This window comes from Eumetopias jubatus, unplaced genomic scaffold (assembly GCF_037043125.1).
Source record: "Eumetopias jubatus isolate StellerSeaLion01/CBP00866 unplaced genomic scaffold, mEumJub1_p1.0 scaffold_16, whole genome shotgun sequence".
NCBI lineage: Eukaryota > Metazoa > Chordata > Mammalia > Carnivora > Otariidae > Eumetopias > Eumetopias jubatus.
This window is the reverse complement of record NW_028274822.1, coordinates 5,706,371-5,728,629: the sequence shown is the minus strand read 5'-3', so window position 1 is coordinate 5,728,629 and position 22,259 is coordinate 5,706,371. Positions and strand designations below refer to the sequence as shown.

The 22,259-nt window shown below is 41.4% G+C and overlaps 1 protein-coding gene across 2 annotated transcripts in view; it reads right to left on the bottom strand.

The window, feature by feature from the left end:
- The window catches only part of NETO1 (neuropilin and tolloid like 1), a 106,202-nt gene extending 87,386 nt beyond the window's left edge, over window positions 1-18,816 (bottom strand). For both annotated transcript variants that reach the window (XM_088019367.1, XM_028102973.2), the window contains exons 1-4: window positions 18,789-18,816; window positions 16,763-16,816; window positions 16,392-16,529; window positions 10,270-10,518 (exon numbers count right to left, since the gene is read on the bottom strand). In XM_088019367.1, coding sequence (XP_087875493.1) covers window positions 10,270-10,518; window positions 16,392-16,529; window positions 16,763-16,816; window positions 18,789-18,816 — 469 coding nt within the window. The remainder of the gene's footprint in view (window positions 1-10,269; window positions 10,519-16,391; window positions 16,530-16,762; window positions 16,817-18,788) is intronic.
- Between the last annotated feature and the right edge of the window lie 3,443 nt (window positions 18,817-22,259).

Sequence of the window (22,259 nt, the reverse complement as noted above, 5' to 3'; positions counted from 1 at the left end):
ACGAAAAGGCTAAATGAGGTTAACTCCAAGTTCTCTTTCAGATCTAAAGAAAATACACATCTACAACAGAAATATGCCTGAGTCTCCATGTGGTTGAATCCCGGATGTACCATAATCAATCTCGTGTGCCAGCAATTAACCACTAAGTAAATATAAACAACTTAAAACACTTTTCTCTGCCTCTCCAGGAAACAACAAGTTGAAGAAGGCATTCTTTCTGTACAGGAAACTTAAAAATCTTCCTTCTCCTTTGTTACTGTCTTCAGTATTCTCTGCACAGATGGCAGCTAATCCTGGAAATCCTCTCTCCCACTCTCAACTTCTCTCCTGAACACCCACCAAGACCAAATAGCATTTTGTCTCTCTCTTTATTCCTCATCCCTCCCCCTAAGCCCTGTATCGTATAGATCAGATGAACCAAGTCATGGGCTGGATGGATGAGAGTAAGGAACAGATAAAACTGCCCTCACATGAACACATCGGTGTCCATTACACACTCAATTTTGTCCCTGCTGTGACTCTCAAGTTTTAAATTTTATTTCTTAAAAAAATAAGCCCCCAAAAGAAATAACAGAGGTGGTTCAAGATGGTGGCATACAAAGACCCTGAACTCCCCTCTCCCATGGAAATGTCAAATCTACATTTACATACAGAACAATTTTCTCTGAAAAAGACCTGAAAACTACCTGAACAGCTTCTCTATAACAAAGATATTAAGAAGTTTGAAGAAGCAGAGATATGATTTCACCAAGCAGGTGAAAAGGGAGGAATCTCACAGATACAGAATCTATCAGTGAGGAACGAGAAGCCTGAGCCCTACATTTAGGCATCCCAACTCTTGGGACCTACACTGGAGAGATGAGCCTCCAAAACGTCTGGCTTTAAAAATCAATGGGGCTTACATCCAGGAGAGCCAAACGGTTGTAACAGACAGACATCCAGGTCCAGGAATCCCAGAGAATTCCAAATAAGATAATCCTAAAGGGATCCACACCATGATACATTATAGTTAAAAGTCAAAAGTTAAAGATAAGAGAGAATCTTAAAAGCAGCAGAGAAAAACAACTTGTTACATACAAGGGAATGTCCAGGAAACTATCGGCAGATTTTTCAGCAGAAACTTTGTAGGCCAGAAGAGAATGCCATGATGTATTCAAAGTATTGAAAGCAAAAAAAAAAAGAAGTTCTAACAATGAATACTCCATCTAGCAAGGTTATCATTTAGAATTGAAGGAGAGATAAATTTTCCTTAAAAACTAAAAGAGTTCACCACCACTAAACTGGCTTTAAAAGAAATGTTAAAGGGACTTCTTTAAGCTGAAAAGAAATAGCATTAATCAGTAGCAAGAAAACATACGAAAGTAAAAATCTCTCTGGTAAAAGTAAATACATATTAAAGGTAGTGAACTAACTGCTTGTAAAGCTAGCATGAAGGTTAAAAGACAAATGTAGTAAAAATAACCATAACTAAAACAACTAGTTAAAGGATACACAAAGTAAAAAGGTGTAAAAGGTGACATCAAAAATATGAAACATAGAGGAGAGTATATGCATACAGTTTTAGAATGTATTCAAACTTAGCTTGTAGGGCATCTAGGTGGCTTAGTCAGTTAAGTGGCTAACTCTTGATTTTGGCTCAGGTCATGATCTCAAGGTGGTGGGATCCAGCCCAGGGTAGTGCTCTGTGCTCAGCACAGAGTCGGCTGGGGATTATCTCACTCCTCCCCCCACCCTTGCTCATACTCTCTCTTTCTCTCTCTCTCTCTCTCTCAAATAAATAAATAAAATCTTAAAAAAAAACTTGCTATCAACTTAAAATAGGCTGGTATATTTGAACTGATTTATAAGCTTCATGGTAATTACAAAGCAAAAACCTGTAGATATACAAAGGCACTAAGAATGGAATCTAAACATAACACCAAAGAAAGACAACAAACCACAACAGAAGAGAGCAAGAGAAGAAGGGAATAGAGAGGATCTACAACACAAGTCTCAATAAATTTAAGAAGATTCAAAACATGTCAAGCACCTTTTCTGGCCAAAAATGTATGACACAAAAAGAAACCTAGAAAAAATCACAAATATGTGGTGATTAAACATACTGCCGAACAACCAATGGGTCAATGAGTAAATCAAAAAGAAATAAAAGAACACCTTGAGACAAATGAATGTGAAAATATGGCATACCAAAATCAATGGGATGCAGCAAAAGCAGTTCTAAGAGCACAGGACTATCTCAAGAAACAAGGAAAAAACCTCAAATAAACAATCTACCTTTACACTGAAGCAACTATAAAAAGAGGAACAAATGAAGTCCAAAGTTAGTAGAAGAAACAATAATATCAGAGTGGAAATAAATGAAATAAAGACTAAAAAGGCAAGAGGAAAGATAAGTCTTTCCAAAGAGCTGGTTTTTTGAAAAGATAAACGAAATTGATAAACCTTTAGCTATCTTCACAAAGAAAAAACGAGTGATGGCTCATATAAATAAAATTTGAAATGTTAGAGGGGAATTTACAAGCGACCAAAGGAATACAAAAGATCATAAGAAACTACCATGAACAATCATACACTAACTAATTGGACGCTTCAGAAGAAATGGATAAATTCCTAGAAACATAGAGTCTTCCAAGATTGAATCATGAAGTAGAAAATCTATATAGACCAATTGCTAGCAGGGAGATGGAATCAGTCATCAAGAACCTTTCAACAAAGAAAAATACAAGACCAGATGGCTTCACTGGTGAATTCTACAAAATATTCAAAGAAGATTTTAATAGCTATCATTCTAAAGCTCTTCCAAAAAATTGAAGAGGAGGAAATGCTTCCAAACTCATTTTATGGGGCCAGCATTACACTGAAATCAAAACCAGACACGGACACCAAAAAAGGAAAGAAAGAAAGGAAGGAGAGAGAGAGAGAAAAAGGAAGGAAGGAAGGAAGGAAGGGAGAAAGGAAGGAAAAAGAAGAAAGAAAGAAAAGAAAGAAAGAAAGAAAGAAAGAAAGAAAGAAAGAAAGAAAGAAAGAAAGAAAGAAAGAAAGAAAGAAAGAAAGAAAGAAAGAAAGAAAGAAAGAAAGAAAGAAAGAAAGAAAGAAAGAAAGAAAGAAAGAAAGAAAAAGGAAGGAAGGAAGGAAGGAAGGAAGGAAGGAAGGGAAAATGGAAAAGTAAAGGCCATTATCCCTGATGAACACAGATGCAAAAATCCTCAACAAAATATTAGCAAATTGAATTCAATAAAAATGATCAATATATACCAGGATCAACTGGGATTATTCCAGGGATGTAAGTATGGTTCAATGTCCACAAATCAATCAACATAATATACCACATTAACAAAATGAAGGATAAAAATTATATGATCATCTCAAATAGATGCAGAAAAACCACTTGACAAAATTCACCACCCACTTATGATACCCAACAAAGTAGGTATGGAGGGAATGTACATCAACATAATAAAGGCCATCTGTGACAAATCCACAGCTAACATCATACTTAATGGTGAAAAGCCAAAAGCTTTTCCTCTAAGATTAGGAACAAGACAAGAATGCCCACTCTTGCCATTTTTATTCAACATAGTGTTGGAAGTCTTAGCCGGAGCAAGAAAAAGCAATAAAAGGCTTCCAAATTAGAAAGGAAGAAGTTAAACTGTCACTACTGGAGGACAACATAATTCTATACACAGAAAACGCTAAAGACTCCACCAAAAAACTGTTACGTGAATACAAATCAATAACAAAAATCTGTTGTCTTTTTATACACTAACAGCAAACTATCAGATTAAGAATCAAGAAAATTCTTTTTTGTGTGTGCTGTACAGTAGCTTTTATTTTTATTTTTATTTTCTTTAAATTTTTTATTGTTAGGTTAATCACCATACATTACATCATTGTTTTTGATGTAGTGATCCATGAGTCATTGTTTGTGCATAACACCCAGTGCTCCACGCAGTACGTGCCCTCCTTAATACCCATCACCAGGCTAACCCATCCCCCCACCCCCCTCCCCTCTAGAACCCTCAGTTTGTTTCTCAGAGTCCATCCTCTCTCATGGTTCGTCTCCCCCTCCGATTTCCTCCCCTTCAAGGAATCAAGAAAATTCTTAAATTAAGAAAACAACCCCATTTACAACTGCTTCAAAAAAAAAAAAAAAGCCTAGAAATATAAATTGGTGCAGCCACCGTGGAAAATAGTATGGGGGTTCCTTAAAAAATTAAAAAATAGAGCTATCATATGATCTAGTAATTCCACCTCTGGGTATTTATTCAAAGAAAACAAAACCACTAATTTGAAAACATATGCCCCTCTATATTCATTGCAACCTTGTTTACAATAGCCAAGAGAGGGAAACAACTTAAGTGTCCATCAATGAATGAATGGATAAAGAAGATAATATATATATGTGTATATGTGTGTGTGTGCATATATATATTATATATAATACAGAAGATGAATTCACTGGTACACACACACACACACACACACAATCGAATACTACTCAGCCATAAAAAGAATGAAATCTTACCGTTTGTGACAACTAAGGGCACTATGCTATATGAAGTAAACCAGCCTTGGAAAGACAAACACTGTATGATTTCACTTATGTGTGGAATCCAAAAAACAAAACAAACGAACAAATAAAACAAATCCCAACTCACAGATGCAAAGAACAGTTTAGTAGTTGCCAGAGGGGAGGGAATTTGGGGGAGGTGAATTTGGAGAAGGGGATCAAGAGGTACAAATTTCTAGTCATAAACAAATGAGTCATGAAGAGCTAATGTACAATGTGGTGACTCGAGTTAATAATAATGCACTGCATATTATATAACTTTATACGATGATGGGGAAACGAGACTTATTGTAATCATTTCCCAGTGTATACAAATATCAAGTCATTATATTATACATCTGAAACTAATACAATGTTACATGTCAATAGTATCTCAATAAAAAAAAAGAAGAGGAAATGTGATTTTGTTTCATACATTTTCTATTTGACAGTGTTTGCTGGGCTGAAGTTAAACCATTGGGGGTCTACAGTGTAAAGATAATAGAAAACACAATGCTATCTGATCTAAAGTTATTCAATCTTTCCTTTCTATGTGATAAACGAAGTAATCAAATAAAGTCCTTCTTTCAACTTCAGCCTTTAAAACCTTTTATTCTTTCATCTTTTAGGGCCAAGTTCAAATTAAAATTTAGCTATTGAAAAAATGATATGGATAGACAGATGTATGCATTTTTTTTCTTTCATACCAGAGCATATATCACAACTCTGATTATGTAGAGAAGAAAATGTGGGAACTTTCAATAGGGTTAATATTCGCACATACATTCACATTTCAAATTCAAAGAAGAAAAGCACTGTGCTGGGAAATTAAAATAGCATCCAGTCCATGACAATATTTTACCTAAATAATATATCTCATTTAATATGCATAGACATCTTTTTAGAACACTCAATTTAAATCGCTGCAATGTATCACTTCCGCTGTCTTTGACGTCAATCAGCTGGGAGTCTTAAGAGGACTCTAGGAATTGGGCAGAAGGTTCCTAAAGCACTTTGAGCTCTCATACGAAAGGTGCTGTTTAAGTGCCAATTATCACCATAATCTTAATATATTTAACAACTCCACTCACTTGCATGGGAAGACCTGACTCTACCTCACCTGTTTGGTATTTTGAGGCACAATCCTTAAGTAAAATTTCTCTAATAGGTTATATATAACATTATTTCATAAAACTCATTCAGAACAAAACATCAGAAGAGGAAGGTTTCATAAACATTATATATCGGTGATTACAGAAAATGTCTCCACTAGGAAGAAAACTACAAGGCTAACAAAAGATACTTGTTCCTAAAGAGACTGAAAGGATTACTTTCCCCAACAGTAGAGCATCCTAGATGCGTCTCTTCCTTAATATTGAATAAAGCCCCTCGTAATGCTCCTGGACTGGAGGTACAGCAGATGTTACATGTTTTCTCCTTCATTTATATTTTCCAGTGGTAAAGAAAATTGAGATATACAGGCAGCTGGCTGTAGGGGAGAATTATTTTCTACTTGAAAAGCATTCTCAGTTTCAGTAAAAAAGAAAATGTGGATTACAGATAAATGGTATTCCTCTGCTCCAAAAATTCATTTAAAGATTACCGACTATAGTATTTCTCTTTTTTGATTTTTTATCTTACCTTTACTTACATAAGTTGTATCAAAAATATAGCATCATTTTCAAAAATGAAAGCATTACTAATAACGCTAATACCTTTTCACCGTATCTCCATCTGGGCCCCTTCAATCCCTCCTCATTCTCCTCCAAGCCTACCCAGCTAGGGCAATCATTATTCATTTTTCTGCAATGCATTTGATTTAAATCTTTCTTTAAGATAAAAAAAAAAATTGTCCTACGAAGATGAGAACACAATATCATTTTATTACAATAAGCACTTTTATACGTTTTCTCATTAAATTATCTGGGGGCTACCAAATTGTCCATCGTGTAATTTTTAACATTTTCAGTGATTCTGAACTCATCCGACTCTTCTCAGAAGCGGGAGCTTATCGGTGAGGAGACCTCACAACACGACCCTGTTTACACAGGACGAAGAGAGGTTCCCTTACAGACATCACCCTAGGGCCTCCCATCAGGGATCTGGGTCCCTTGGTCCCTCTTCAGGCCCCACCCTTGTTCTTCGTTTCTGCAGATCCCAGGGTTAGACCCAACTGACTACTCTCCGACCGCTGCTCAACATCACAATCCTCATGCATGCTCGACTATAACCCTGGGTGATTCATCAGCGCACTGTGGGCCTGGGTACGGACACAGTATCCAAAGATAACCAGAATCCATGAAATAAAAAGTGAGGACTAGTCTAGGGTGTCAGGAGATAGACGAACTACCCCTTTAAGAGTGCTTCCAAGGCATCTTTTCTGGCTCTGCCCTCCTACCCTGCACGTCCACACATGACCTCCAGTTCGTTAGCGCCCATCCACCACCAGTCCAGAAGCATTGCTACTAGGAACACAGGAGCCCAAAATAAAAAGGCTGTTTTTTCAAGTTGTGTAGGAAGAAAAGTCAAAGAGAGTCAGGTATTAAGAAATAGAAGCAAATTTTGAGACAAGAGTTGACACAAATTAGTGTCCCGCTCAGGCAGGATGAAAGCAGAAAGTGGACAGGGGAATTGGCAGTCTGAGATGTGGAGCACCCTTGAAAAAATGATCCAATGCCCCAGAGATGGATCATCACGTACCTTAGCAGGGTGCTAGTCAACAGGCATTCATGTAATTAAGCTTTAATATTTGGATTGCACATTCACTATATAATCTTCTCATTATAAACTGGATACCCATGTATGTATGTTTGCTTACAAGAAAAATTGAGCTGTGTGATTCAAAGAATTCTTATTGAAAATGCATGTATGTGCATTTCATGCATGTTTATGTATGTGTGTATATGTGTATATGTGTGTATATCAATGCAAAGACGTCTATATGGATATTCAGACGTTTTAGCTTGGTTGATGTGATGCGTTCCTAAAAGTGGGTACATTCTTAGTATGCTGACTTCAGGTTTCTGAGACTATCAGTGAAGATCCAGATTTCAGTTTGGAGTAAGCTCACAAACATAATAAACACCACCTGGCCTTCCCTTTGCTATCTCTGCTTTGACATATTTTATGGCTTCCAATGCAAATAACTACAACCCCCACACGGAGGCCTAGATCCATTTAAACAAACTAACAGGGAAAAGTGACATCTTACAGGTATTCGTTTTGCACATCCACCCCCAAAATAGAGTGAGAGCAGTTGTAATCTAAAATGTCTGGGGCACTTGTTCTCTCAGTAAACTATAGCAAGACCCCTTTGTTCTTAAAGAACACATGATCTAATTAATAAAAAATAATAACCAAGAGTTGAGATCTCATATGAAGTGAAAAATCCATAGATTGGCATTGGTTGGCAAGCAAGCAATCTTCAAATACCCCAACGTGGTGGTCAATATCATCCCTATTTTATAAATTAAAATATTGAGGCACAGAACATTAAGGATCATGTCCACAGTTTATAGCAAGCAAGAAATAAGAAAGCCAGCACTGAGGCCAGATCAGTTCCAAAACCAGTGTTCCTCACAGCCACGGTGGGTCCAGCTCTGGATGTGTCCAGGTGGGCAGGGCATTCCCCTCCAATGTGGGGTCCACTTGGATGCCCTGGTGATTATAGCAATGTTTTATAATTTCAATCATGAAGTTGACTTCAGGAACTCTACCTTTTCAATTTCCCCAAATCACCACTTGAAGCACACTACCAAATCAAAATTAAGCCCAAATTAAACTGAAGCCTGCCTGACTCCCTATTCCCTAAATGCTGTCTAAATTATTACTAATCCCTGCCCCCTTCCTCGTTCATTAACTAATTGGTTTCCTCAATACTGCCTCTTTATGAAATGAGTTGTAGGTGATTGTGCCACTCAGGCAATGGCTTTGGGCCACGGATCGTCAATGTCTGCAGTCATGGAAGTTTTACAAGTCTCCCTTTTATGGGCCTCTTGTTTCTTCATATGCCAAGCCTATGCCTCCCTGTGCACTTACTTTACTCTAGTTTATCTAAGTGGAAACAGAAGCCTCTCTCCATCCGTAACTCATCCTCAATTTCATGGAATCATCTCGTCACGTTTTCTTCTGATTCAGTAGTTCCTGGCAGTAAAATCTCCTTTTATATACAGATAAAGTAAAGTGGCTCTAAAGAAACAAGGAACAGGGAACAGAGGGGCTTTTTAAAACCCTGGGAGAGCACACTGAGCTCCCACATTTATGTTCTCTCCGGTAGAGCTAGAAACGTGGACAGCATTGCTTATGTTGATAAAGTTGACTTTACAACTTCATACAACCTCAATTTTAAGTCCTAGGCATTATCCCCATGATCTCCAATCTTAGGATGAAGATATAACTTATAAAAGCGTAGAACTATCCTTAGGTCCTGGTTATACTCGAAATTATCAGTCAAGGAAAAAAAAAAAAAATTTCCATGTATAACTCTAGCACTAATAAAGTAGTCTCAATGTTTGCAAGGTTTCAGAACACATCAAGTTAGTTTGATCGCCAATATGAGATACCCAGGTTTTCTGTGAACAATCCAATATTAACAAAGAGTAATTAAAACCACAATATCTTAGTGATACACTACGAAAAGATTCCTAATGTTTAAGGTTAATACGTATGATACCGCTGATATGCAACTTATTTAACATAAACCATGATATCATAATGAAAGTCCTCATTGATGCTATATTAATTATTTTTAAAATTTTAATGTTTGAACTGAGCAGCTGAGCTCTGCTTTTATGTTACCTCTGTAACACAGAATAGAAACATCAACAAATTTTACATATATTGCAATTTCATTTTTGCCTGTTATATACCTTAGTAAAGTAATATATACAAACTGGAAAAATATGTAATTACATATAAATAACGTGCTTTAGGTAAGTTGAGTCATCTTTCCATTAAAAAAAATGACTTCACTTCATCAAATCTCAAATCGCTTCAGCCTGATGTTGCAATTTAAAAATGTGAAAACCAATTTTTATTGTAACAAATGACAACTCATCATCAAGCGAGCCAGTCAACATCATAGACCCTTTTTTAATATTAGCAGGTTAAAAGGAAAATTGACATAGAATGCATAATTGTATAATGACAAATAATGTCTGCAGACCTTGCAAATGAATATTTGGCCGCTTTGGGTCTCAGTTTGGCTTTCATAAGAACTCTTAGGAATTTGCATTTCTAAAAAGGGATTACACTACTTTACACTAAGATCCATTTGCTTAAAAATTATAATTTTCAGAACAAAAGAATTTTTTATTCCAGTTCTCCAAAGATCACTTTGATGGATACATTTTACAGTACTACAATTGCTTTTTCAAGTTTATAGGGATTCAGTGTATACTGTAATTAGTTTCTTTATTACAGGCCGCCTTTCGAATTACACATTTCAGCATAATGGGAGTCCATTTAATTAACTGTGCTCCTGATGATCACGCAGACCCCTGAGTCACTACACTTCACCTCTAGTGGAGGCTAAATTTTAAGGGAAATTTATTTTGCTTTCAGAATTTATGAAATGAAAAGAGAAAGCACTGTAGGTGTGATTTAAAGGAGAGCTAGAAAATTCTTCGAAAAAATATGAAGTTGTCCTACAAAAGTTCTTGTACTACGAAAACAGACAACTGAGGAAGAAAAAAACAGGAAAAAACCAAACCCTCACTTACCAGGAGTGAAATTGTATCGAGCTGAAAATCCCATAGATTCCAGCTCTCCATCAGCAAAAAATTTAATCCATAGAAATCTTCCACTGGATTTTATTACAGGTGGATTTTGTTGTCCACAAAAACGTCCAATTATTGGAGAAAATCCAAAAGGTCCATCTCGAACTTCAATATGATCAAATTTGCACTCCCAAGACGGTTCAATAGAGTACTTTTCATCAAAGTAAAGTTCAATGCACTGTCTTGGGGCAGCTGAAAAAAAAGGAAAGATTATGTCTAGAAGGCCATTTTTAAATCTTTAGGTAAATTTTTGTAATTCTACTTCAGATTTTATCTGTACATCTTCTATCAAACTTTGAACATGACATGTGTGGAAAAGCAAAGCAAGTCCATAAGCATTCTAAGAGATAACATTTCCATAGGAATGTCTCAGGGATGCTCCTTAAAACTGGTGATGTTGCACAAAAGATTATTCGGATATAAAATGACCGTTTCAATATCTAACACAGGCCTAATAAATCACAGTATTTTTGTGAAAGACCACTAACATTAGGTTTAGAAATTAGAAAGACAGCTTTCTGTCACTTTTCCCATATCTTCTTAAGTATCCAGTTTTAAGGTCAAAGCCACTTAAGAGTTGCTCAGCATAGAGCTATCCAAACATTCAAACAGTCCCAGTCAGATGTCTTGATTAGACCCAAGTGCATATACAAGGGCATTGAGAAGAATTTTTCCAGTACACAAACCTCACCACATCACCCTCAGGTTTAAACTTAGCAACTTTCTATCAACTATAGGAAAATGATCAATGCACTTGACATTGCAGGACCCTTAAGGGTATCCTACAACTCACACTTCCAGGGGCTTCCCAGTGCACACACAGCCCAAGCTCAGGCCACTGCAGACACACTGTGTTTTCTAAGGCAGCATGCTTTTTCGGGCTTTCATGTATTTTAGCACTTTCTGGAGTATCTACCTCCAATTTGCTGACTCTTGTTTGTGCAGGAAAACCTTGCTTACAAGAACCACCCCTCTAAAACTACTCACTAAGGACAAAATCTATTCACCTTCTTTCGGCACTCAGCAAGCACAGTACTTGTCATTGAGGATTTCTCAAAAAAAAAAAAAAAATCTCTGTTGGGTGAACAGTAAATGAGCTTATCTTCATAAATGTTTTTTAGAGCTCTCTAAAACATCAGGAAGAGCCTCAGAGGGCTAGCAGCTCTATAGACCTCCACATGGATGCATTTGCTAGCGCCCTACCATTTTTCCCTTGTCATGTCCAAAACAGCTCAAAATCCTGGCACTCCAGACTGGTATTCAGCCAGGATACCCCAGAATAGCCATAACAGTTGTTGAAATATCTGTACACATTTATCCTAGTTAGTAAACAGCTGTTGCCTTGAGTCCTCTGAGTGCCTCCCTGCCATGTGGCCCTCTTCAGGGACCAGCACCCTCCAGAAACTTGTAAGGTAAGACTTGGCACAGCGTGGCCTGCTCCCCATGTGGTCTGTATACATTCTGAATGACTGTTGTCCACACCACCCTAGTTCTTAAATATGTATTGAATGTCACCCTTGATGGCTTTAAAATGAAAGCTTTGCTTGCGTGGATGTCAAAATTTATAGAGAATTGAGATACAGGATGACTTGGAAATTCGAGACCTACAGAATAATCGAAGCTCATTTGGTTAAAGGTCAATGCATATGACAAGACAATTTTAGGGATTATTTTTAATCTCTAAAAATATTTATGACTCTTTGGACACTGAAAAGAGACATTTATTACTCTTCCAAGAAAAACCAGGGATGGTTTTACCTACCACTACTGTATATTCTGAAAGGTCAACAATTGTAGTATTACCATATTGATAGATTTGATGAAGATTCAATGATTTTTTAAAAAATCTGCAAATTGGAAAGTATCCTAAGAAATTACTTGGAAAACCTTTTCCCCTCAAGATTATTAGTCCAATAACAAAAAGGGACCTATTTATGTAGTAGCATTCAATATATCATTTGTATGTATTAATATCTTATAGACTGTGCCTGTTTATCTGCTCATTGGCAAGACAGTATGATAAGTTTTAGAAGGAAATAAACTATTTGGGAATGTAGGATATTTCTTTTAGATGTAAATAATGTTTGGCTAAGGAACAGTAAAGCAATGAGAACAACCTTGTGCTAATTTATTTAAAACTCTATGAAGCAACATATATCCATCTATTTTCCCTATTAGGAAATGCATGGGCATCAAACATGAATTCATCTATGCATACCTTCATTTTCACTGTTGCCTAAGTTCTGTCCAACATGGATGAACAAGCCTCTCAATGTTCCTTCACGACACATACTATCACCATGGCCTTGGGTAGGCCACACGTAGGTGGGCAGCTCATCCTCCTTTGGTCCAGCATGTTGAAGTTAACTACACACACTCATATATGAAATTCCACTAACTGAATTTTCAAAGGCAGTAAAATAAGGTTTTATAAATAAGCATGTCATATAGTTGTAATTAAAAACCAGTGATTATAGTGCATGGAAGTCACTGGAAGCTCTCTAAGTTCAGCTCCTTACACTTAGGTTTTCCTCGCCTTCAAATCTCTCAATTCACAGCTGCCTTTCACTTCCATGTTTTCTCTAAGTGATCTGGTAGCTAAATCTGAGGTTCCTTTTTGAGAGGTCTTCACCCCTCCTAACACATCTTCGGACACACTGAAAACTCCGAGCACTTTCACCTGAGTAGTGCACATAGTTACAGAACACTGCTCCCTCTTTGAGAGAGTTTTAGGACAACCGGAAACCCACGAAAGGGGTCTTCCTTCCTGTGACTGGGACTCCACCCCAATTCATAAGAACCTATCTTACTTCAAGAAACTTGGCCAATGATTTAGACCTTTCTTGTATTTTACATTTACCTTTTTCTACAGAACAGGCTACTCTTTTCAGAATTAAACATGACAATTTGCCCCTCCCCGCCGAAAGCAGAAAAGACAAAAAGAAAAAGAAAGAACTGCCTTCCTACCTTGGGTCCATCAACAGCTTGCCTCCCCCAATGCCTCCATCAGCTGTGAGCCAGCTCCCACCCCACTAGGGCAATGAGTGCATACGTCCTAAAGTTACTATCAGCTTCTCAATGGCCTCATGCAATAGATGTGTTTCCTTTTACTTCACTTTTCTTTGCTGTAATAGTTGGCATTTTCCCTACTCCCTTCCTGCTGAAATGTCACCTGCATTACGTGCTGGGGCATCTTTTACCTGATCTCCAGTCCATCTCCCTGGCTCGTCCTTCACAGCCCCTGTTACCCTTCTCCTTACTCTCCCATCCCCTACCTGTTGTTTTTCAGAAACGCATTCTATGTCTTCTTCCCGCTCTTTCTAGACCTGTGTGCTGGGTGCCACTGGCATCCCAAAGGAGAGCTATTACAATATAATGATGCCTGCAGCTGCATCAAAGACCAATTAAACCAGACTTCCTGGGACAGACCCAGGCATCTGTGTTTTTTGAAAGATTTATAAAATAGTGCTCCACATATTCTCTCTGGATAATTTTATTCATACCAGGAGCCTCAACAACAATCCATATTTATGACCTATAAATATCTATTTTCAGCCCAGAGCTCTCCAGTGAGCTAAAGACTCATGTATCCAATTTCTGTATGCAACATCTCCATAAACACCAAAATGGAATTCATTATTTTTCCTTCAAACCCTCTTTCTCCACCCACATTCTTTACCTGGCATGGCAATTCCATCTATACGTCACCAAGCCAAAAACTGGAATCCTCTTGGGATTTCCCATCTCTCCTGCCTACATCCAGGCACTCATGACTCAGTTTCCTAAAGACCTCTCATCTCTTCCTTTGACCCCTCAGCCATTGTCACTAGTGTAGTTCAGGCTTTTACTATGGCTTACATGGTCCTTCACAATAGTTCCTGCTTACTTCTTTTCTTTCTGTCACTTCACCAAAATATCAGCTTATTATTTCTCCACTTAAATTATTTCAGTGGCACCCCATTGTCTAGCCTATAAAGTTCAAACTTTCACGGCTGGAGTAGATGGAATACCAAATTCTCCTTTATCTGAGACTGCTGACCTCTTGAGCCTCCTTACTTCTTCCTCTCCTCACACTATGCAGAAGCTACACACGGGTCCCAACCACACCATATCCCAAACTTCGGCACAGGCCATTCTGAATAGAGAATTACCTCCCTGAAGTTCTTCAAAACTGAGCGAGAGCATCTCCTCCTCCTGATAGGCTCCTCTCCTTCTCTCTGCTCCAAACACTGCTGATATGGGGGTGCCTTTAGATTGTTTACTGAACGGGGCATGGTCCCCAGACCACATTATAAATTCCACATGCAAGTACCATGGTTGTTTTTTAAAGACTCTAAACGGTAACTAGAAGAAAGGCTGTTTCTTAGTAGTTGTTCAATAAATATTGGTTAAATAAATGTATGGATGAAAACAATGGCTAGTATGAAGTATTTCAAAAAGAGTGTAGAAGTATGATTAATAGTAACAGGAGGTTCTACTGATTTCTCAACTAATCAGTTTTGTCCTTGACATAACTAGGAATGAATGTAAATATGTGCATGATATTAAAATAAAATGCTAGCAATGTTTTTTAATTCTAAATAACAATAAACACGAAAGTGCAACTAATATGCAAAGATCTGCTTCTGAAATAATCCTTTAAAGGAGAGAACTAATTGATTTTATTCTTTTTAATAATTCAAAGTTTTAAAATACTGTTGCTTTAAAGCACAAATTACGTGAGTTTAAGCAAGACATTTAACCTCCTTGTGTCTGTTTCCTTGTCTATAAAATAAGGGCAACAAAAAAATCTACTTCCTATGATTAAATATTTTAATATATGTTAAGATTTTGAACATTTTATGTATACACACACACACACACACACACACACACACATATACATATAATAGATAGGTAATATTAACTTGGTGAAGAGAACAAATAAGTTTAACCCAGAATTTCCATATTTCAATATCCTTTTCTATCAATCACATGAGGAATAAGACTGCAGAACTCAGATTTCTAGTTTTATCCTTTTATTATCAGAGCTTATTCTTTTTTCCTCCTTCTTGTAGTGCAGTGTATCTTTGCTAAAAGTTCACCCTCAGGCACAAAAAGGAAAGAGGTAATATCCCTAGCTTAAAAGTTACAAAAATAAAAAAAGAATCATTTCTAAATAGGAATTCTTGAAAGCAGTTAAACAGAAAGCCTTTTTCTTTCAAAGATCTACCAAAGGAACATGCCCTTCATTTAGAGACAAATACTGAGCATACACTGTCTTTTTCACTAAGATGGCTCAATCCCTTTGTATCTGTGTGGGTGGGGGGATGGAGAAGGGTTGCAGGTTTGGGGCTTTTTAGGTATTAGCATCTATAATATTAAAATCTTCCTCACTAGGTGAAATGATCATTCAGTCCAGAAAGCTGTATGTAATCGAGTGCCATCTACAAGGGTAATGGAAATTGGAAATGTTCAAAGGGAAATGAATCTCTTTTTCAGCACTATTTTTTTCTTTTCAGTTAGGAAAGAAAATGATGAAAAGAAGCATCATAATTTGGAATCCTGACTTTGGCATTAAAGTATGATAATGTCACTTGTTAGTGCAAATTAAGGCAACTATCATTCAGATTGTTTGGAAACATGATTACAGATTTATTTTTAACATTAACATGCATTTGTGTACTTTATATTATTAAAGAAAAATAAAAAAAGTATATGTTTTTCTACTAACTGTTAACCAATAAAATACTAGTTTCTAAAATTGTTATACATTAGGTAATATTATGCCAACTATGCGTCCATTCCATTAATTTAGAATTCTAAATCAATGAAGTCAACTGCAAAATAAACTGTTACCAATTTGCTTTTATTTGCCTGAATTTACTTATTCATAACGCATTGCTAATAATTTCAATAATTAGCCTGATTCCAAATTTTAGTTATTTGATTCATTAAGAGATATTTCTGTGCATGGTCTCCAAAACGAATTTTTGTAATGTCCATACGCACACTGTCCATCCAAAGCATAGCGATGGCCAGGTTTGGCTTGGAGCTTTCTCCAGCCAGGGCTCTCTCCCCCTTACCTTCTATGATGTAGATGCACTCTCGGTCAGGAGGGTACTTGCTGGGGTAGTTGGGAGAGGTAAAGATACCTCCCTCTGCATGTTTTGTCCAAGTTCCACACTGCACTGACTTCTGAGTTTCCGAGGTGGTTTGCTTTTCTGAAAAAAATAAAAGCAAGAGCCATCATCCAATTTTCTAAAAGACTAAAAATAGAGAGGACATTCTTATAATATCCATTAGTAAATTAATTTTGAAATGTTGTGTTAGTCAAAATCAATCAATTATACACACTATAAAATTTTCAGATATTCTGGAATATTAAGAATATGGGGAAAATAGGAAAATGTAAATAATTAGAGGTCTTCCACTGCATTTTCCCAAAGAAACACACCTGTTCCTTTCTTGGTTGCCCCAGACAAATGGAAGATGATTAAACTTGCTACAACTGAAACAGAAAAGAAAAATTAGAAAGAGATCATATTAATATACACTGAAATGATCACATTCTGTAATGCCATAAAGATAAGATAGTATCAAAGCAGATTAATTGTATTATTGTTAACCATTCCAAGTTAACTCAGAACGTGCCAAAACTCGTTAAAAATGTACAAATCAGGAAAATTTAGGAATCCCTTCAGGAAGTAATGCAAGTTAAGGTTGGATGAGACCCCAGAACTGCAAATGCGTACCTCAAAACTTCAGAGGCAATACTGTCATCTACTCCTGTCACATTATAGTAGGATTTCAGGACCTGTATTGTTTCTAACCGCCCTTAGGGAAAGGCTTTGCTAGCATCTCTGAAGGAAGAGTGAGCCAGGCGAAAGGCTGAAAGGGCAAACAATGAGGAAGGACTCCGTGACTGACCCTAAGGCACTGCCCTTGTAGTTGTAGTTGAGAAAACAAATCCTTAGGCAAATCTTATGGCGGTTGTGGGAAGGGAACAGGAGAAAAACAGATAAACGGGGACTGGAGGCATTAAGCAGCACTACAAAAACGTTTCTTATAAAAAGGTACTCTGTTACCAAGTAACCCCTGTCCTCAGCACTTCCTAAGCTATGCAATTGATTTCTTCTAACCTTAACTTTGACTTAATATTTAGTGTTATCCAGAAATAGATTCTTACTTTGAGAAAGGCGATTTCTGTGAGCATTTCCTTGAGCCAATTTTTCAGTATCAAAAAAAGACCTTGATCTCTAACAAGAGTAAATCTGCAAAGACCATTGCAACCGGAACTTCTGCTTTACTTTCGTATCTTGATTTTTTTTTATAAAACCTGAAACTAGAAGAGTAATAAAACAATCTAGTCTTCATAAGTACTGGTTTTTCCTCTTCTAATTAATCTGTTATTTATTTTGTTGCCCAATTCCCTAAAATCCCTAACTTCCATTAGATGTATAATTATATTTCCCCTTAAAATTAATTTGGAAAAGGGAAGGTATAATTCACAGTGATTTCCTAAACTGAAGCTCACGGCAGGAGTCTAGAAATTTATGTTTTCCGATTATTCTAAGAAAAGAATGCGGGCCTTAAACTAGCATTTGAGAAAGTATATCAGTTATATTACTTTGTCCTGATCATCTGCTTTTGGATGAAAACATTAGCTGTTGTCGTCTGTGTTTAAACAGGAAAAAAAAAAAAATCTTGTTTTAACTTGCCAGGATTCTAGACACACACAAACACACAGGTACACGGTCATCAATACCAGGACGTCCGCGTGCTGTTGTCTTTACTCTGCTTTTCCTGTTTTGATGGAATCACACGATGGAACAAGTACTATGACTAACACATCCACAAAGCCGGTCTTTTAACTGCGTGGCACAGGATTAACCCTGGAATCCTAGCTTTTTGATGTGAAATTTCCACCACACATTTTCTTATGCTGCCTTTTACTTGATGACTTCTGAAGCCATTTTCCTCTCAACGGCACGCGCTACCACACACCTATATAACGCAGCACTCAAGAGTTGAGGTTGGCACTCGCCCTCCCCGCAAGCGTGGCGTTCAGGTGCGCCCTAAACTCCCTTCTGGAGTGAAAATGTGGGCCCGCGGAGCTCCGAAAGCCCCCGAAAGAGGGCCATTCCCTGCATCCCGCAAACTGTCAGCCCCGCGCTCTCCCTCTTTCCACCTGCGTCCGCACCCGGGCCCACAGCCAGCGGCTCCCGCACGTGCTCGCTTCCGGCCCCAAGACGGTCCCCCGCAGATTCCGAGACCCAGCGACCACTGACCCGGCGCCGCCCCCACGCCTCGATCGATTATGCTGCAACCCAGAAAGTTTACAGGTGCCGGGACGCGCGGGGACTGCGGGGTCCGGTTGGAGCGCGGCGGCGAGGCTTTTCCCTGCGCGTTCCGCCACGAGGGAGGAGGGAAGGAGGGAGGAGGCGCCGCGAGTGGACCCGCGCGGCGGGAAAGGTACTCACTGTGAAACAAACTGCGTCCATAGATCATGTCTGTTCGTTACACCAGAGGCTCCGATCCCCACTAATTCCATTTAGAGACGGGAAGACTTCCAGCGGTGGGGGAGGACGGAGTCGGGGGCTTTTAAATGTGCAAACCAAGAAGCAAACGAAGGGGGGACAGTGAGGGGAGAAAGAGAGATCCGAGCCCACACAGCCGCAAGATCCCTGGCGTCCTCCGCCCCTGGCTCGCTCTCGCTCGCTCTCTCACCGCCGCGAAGCCAGCATCCCCACCGTGACGCTCGCATCACGCCCGGGCGCCGATCGCCACCATCAGCGCCGCCGGCGGCAGCACCCTCCTCCTTTGCATCACCGCCGCCGGCGCAGCTGTCAGCAGGACGCGCGGGCAGTCGGCGCGCGGGCGGCGGCGGGCGCGGGGCGAGCCCCGGGGCGCCCGGACCGGGGCCGGGGCCGGGGCCGGGAGGAGGGCGCGGCGAGGCGGGGGCCAGTCCAGACCGACGGCCGCGACGGGGCGGGCGGGCGGCGGTGGCGGCGGCGGCTGGGGCTCGCTCAGTCCCCAGTTTCATACACCACGAGCAGCAGGTCGGAGCAACCTCTCCGGGAGGATGTCCAGCAGCAGCCCTCCTCTCTCCAGCCCTTGGGGATCTTCCGCTGAGGCATTGAAGACAGGAGGAAGGGGTCCGTCATCAGCTCGCCGGGCTCCGCGCCACCTCTGCGATCTTGCGGAAAGAGGAGCGGGTGGGTGGGCGTCTGGGAGGAGGGCCTGAGGGTGGCGGAGGGGAACGGGGGTGGCCGAGGGGGCGGGGAACGGAGGGAGGGGGAAGGAGCAGGAAGATGGCAGAGTTACCAAGTGGGCGCCTGAGTCATAGCCGTAGGCTGCACGACCCTCCAGGAAGCCCGGAGCCCGGGCGAAATTGGGCAGCGCGGCGCGGCCGGCGCCCCCGGGGCTGGTGCGCGGCGGAATGGGGCGGCGGCGGCGGCTGCAAGGACATCACACCCGCTCGGATCCTGGGGGGAGGGAAGGGGGAGGGGGTGAGGACCAGGCTGGTATCCGTCACTCGGCCAGCCCGGGCTGAGGGGGCCCGAAGGGAGCAGGCAAATCCGGAGCTGGATCCCGATGCCCGATAAAAGGCGAGCAAGGGGGAGGGGCCATCGCGTGAAATTTCCCTTTGGGGTTCAGTTTTCACTTTTTACGGGTTAGAGATTGCGGTCGATCTGTCTCCCACCCCTTACATTGCATCTGTCTAGAGGAAGCGTGTTCTCTCTCTTATCGGGGCTTGTGGGGCGGGGAAGGCTTTGCCATTTACTGCGCTCTCAGGCTGGGAAGACCAGGCAGGGGCGCGCGGGAGGCAAAGGCAGCGGTAAAAGTTTCGCGGTTAATCGCCTGGCCTGATGTTTAGGTCGCCCCCACCAAACTGCTTCTGCGAAGACTCCTTCATCTTCCCCAAGATATTTAAAACCCCCAAGGCAAACACAGAACACCTCCTACCCCACCTCTACACGCACAGACACGCGCGGGCGCAGCGCGTTAAACTCAGGAGGGGAGGGGAGGAAAAAAAAGAGTTGCTGGGGAAACAGCCCGGAAAAGCCCCAGCGTGTAAGATGCGAATAAACGAATAGGAAGGAACAATAAAGAGCGGGCGGCCCCGCGGAGGGCCGGAGCGCGCGGGAGTAAGGGGGAGTCCCTCCCCGGCCGCTGCAGCAGCACCTCCCCCCGCCCCCCGGGCCCCGTCCCGCCCTCCCCGGCCGCTGCGGACTGCCGGCGCCACCACGGCCGCCGTCCGGACCTCGCGGCTACCCCGAGGCCTGCGACCCCCGGCCACCGCCTCAGTGGTCCTGGACCCCAGGCCCGCCCCCCGCTTCCGAGCGCGGCCTGGGGCTCGGGGTGGGGACGATGGTGGTGATTATTCGGGGGTAGGGAAGACTCAGGAGGCAGACAGCGGAGAGGAGCGGTGTCGCGAAGCCTAGGAAACCCTCCGAAGGCCGAGGAGAGAGGAGAGGGCCGTGAGAGGGGACGAGAGAGTGTTTGCGCGGGGCTGCGGCCGCCGCCGAGCTCCCCGCCTGGCTTCCACCTCGCTGCACCTGCAGCTGCGGCGCGGGGCCGCCCACGTGGGGGCGTGCGTGCGGGTGGCGGTGCTCGCGCGCTGCCTGCCTTCCCCTGGCACCGCTGCCGCGAAGGGTGGGGGGCTCCCGCCCGTCATGTGACAAGAGGAACACTGACGCAACCCCCAAGGCCGGGGTGGGGGATCCCCGAGTCCAGACACAACCTCCAAGACTCCTTCCACTGAGCTTTTGGTTCCTGCATTCCAGGTAGCTGCAAGTTCTCGACGTGGGTAAAAGTGACCAGGTGGAGGGTAGAGGGGCTGTGTGTGTGTGTGTGTGTGTGTGTGTGTGTGTGTGTGTGTCTTCCATCCATTTAATGAAAGGCGGGTAGATGGGGCAGGATGGAAGGAAGAGCTAGAGGGACAGACGGACAGAGACTGCGCACCGCAGAGAACCAACTCCACCCGAACTGGGGAGAGAGGAGCTAAGAGCTCCAGGAAAGATCAAGGGATGAGTGGATGGATGGAAAGCCAGAGGAGGAGCGCCCCAGAAAACCGGTGTGTATCTGGCCACGTTTGTACTTGTAAAAGGGTGGAGAGGAGAAGTAGGCAGAAAGTCCCGCAGGAGTCGTGGGACCCACGAGTGATTCTTGTGCCAGCGGCGTTGGGGTTGGATGGGAGTGGGGACGAGGAAGAAATGCCCCAGCTGCAAAGAAGCACGAGGGACCAGAGGGTGGTTAGCAGACCTTTAGAGTGGCTAGTAGATGTGTGAATACATGACAAAGAGGCAGGTCCCCAAGGGGGGAGGAAGGGTCCTTGAAAAATGGTCAACACCAAATGTTGATAGTGGGATGTTGAAACTTTTGAAACTGGATGGTAATTATGTTTTACATCCAGAAAAAAAATATGTCTTCTTTAGGAAAATGATAAAGCCATTCAACAGTAACACGTTAAAAAATATCTTAAGGGAAATTACTACATTTCTCAGTTGCCATTTGAAGATAAGAGAATACAAACTTGGACTTTGCTAAATCTACCCACTCAAGTATGTCTAACATGTTTCCTCCTCTTTGCCCAGGTCAGTTTCCCAGCATGCAGATTGTGTTACTGGGCCAAGGAAGTGGCCACCTAAATTTTGCTGCGAGTCCTTCTTATAGGAAATGCAGGAAGGAAATCCCAGAAGAAAAAAAAAGGGGGGGTGATATAAACTTTTTATTCATTTCCTCACTGCTCCACCATAACCTAGTGGCTCCATATGTCTGTGTTGGAATTCAAATTCTCAGACATAGGGGCCTCTTTGATTTATGAACCCCAGTGCTCTCCAGGGCAGTATCTGGGGCTGAGAGGTGGCATTTTTGCTCAGACCTCAGTGCTGAGGGCAGGAGCGTTCATGTCCTGGACCAGGTCCTCTGCTCACTCACCCAGAGACTGA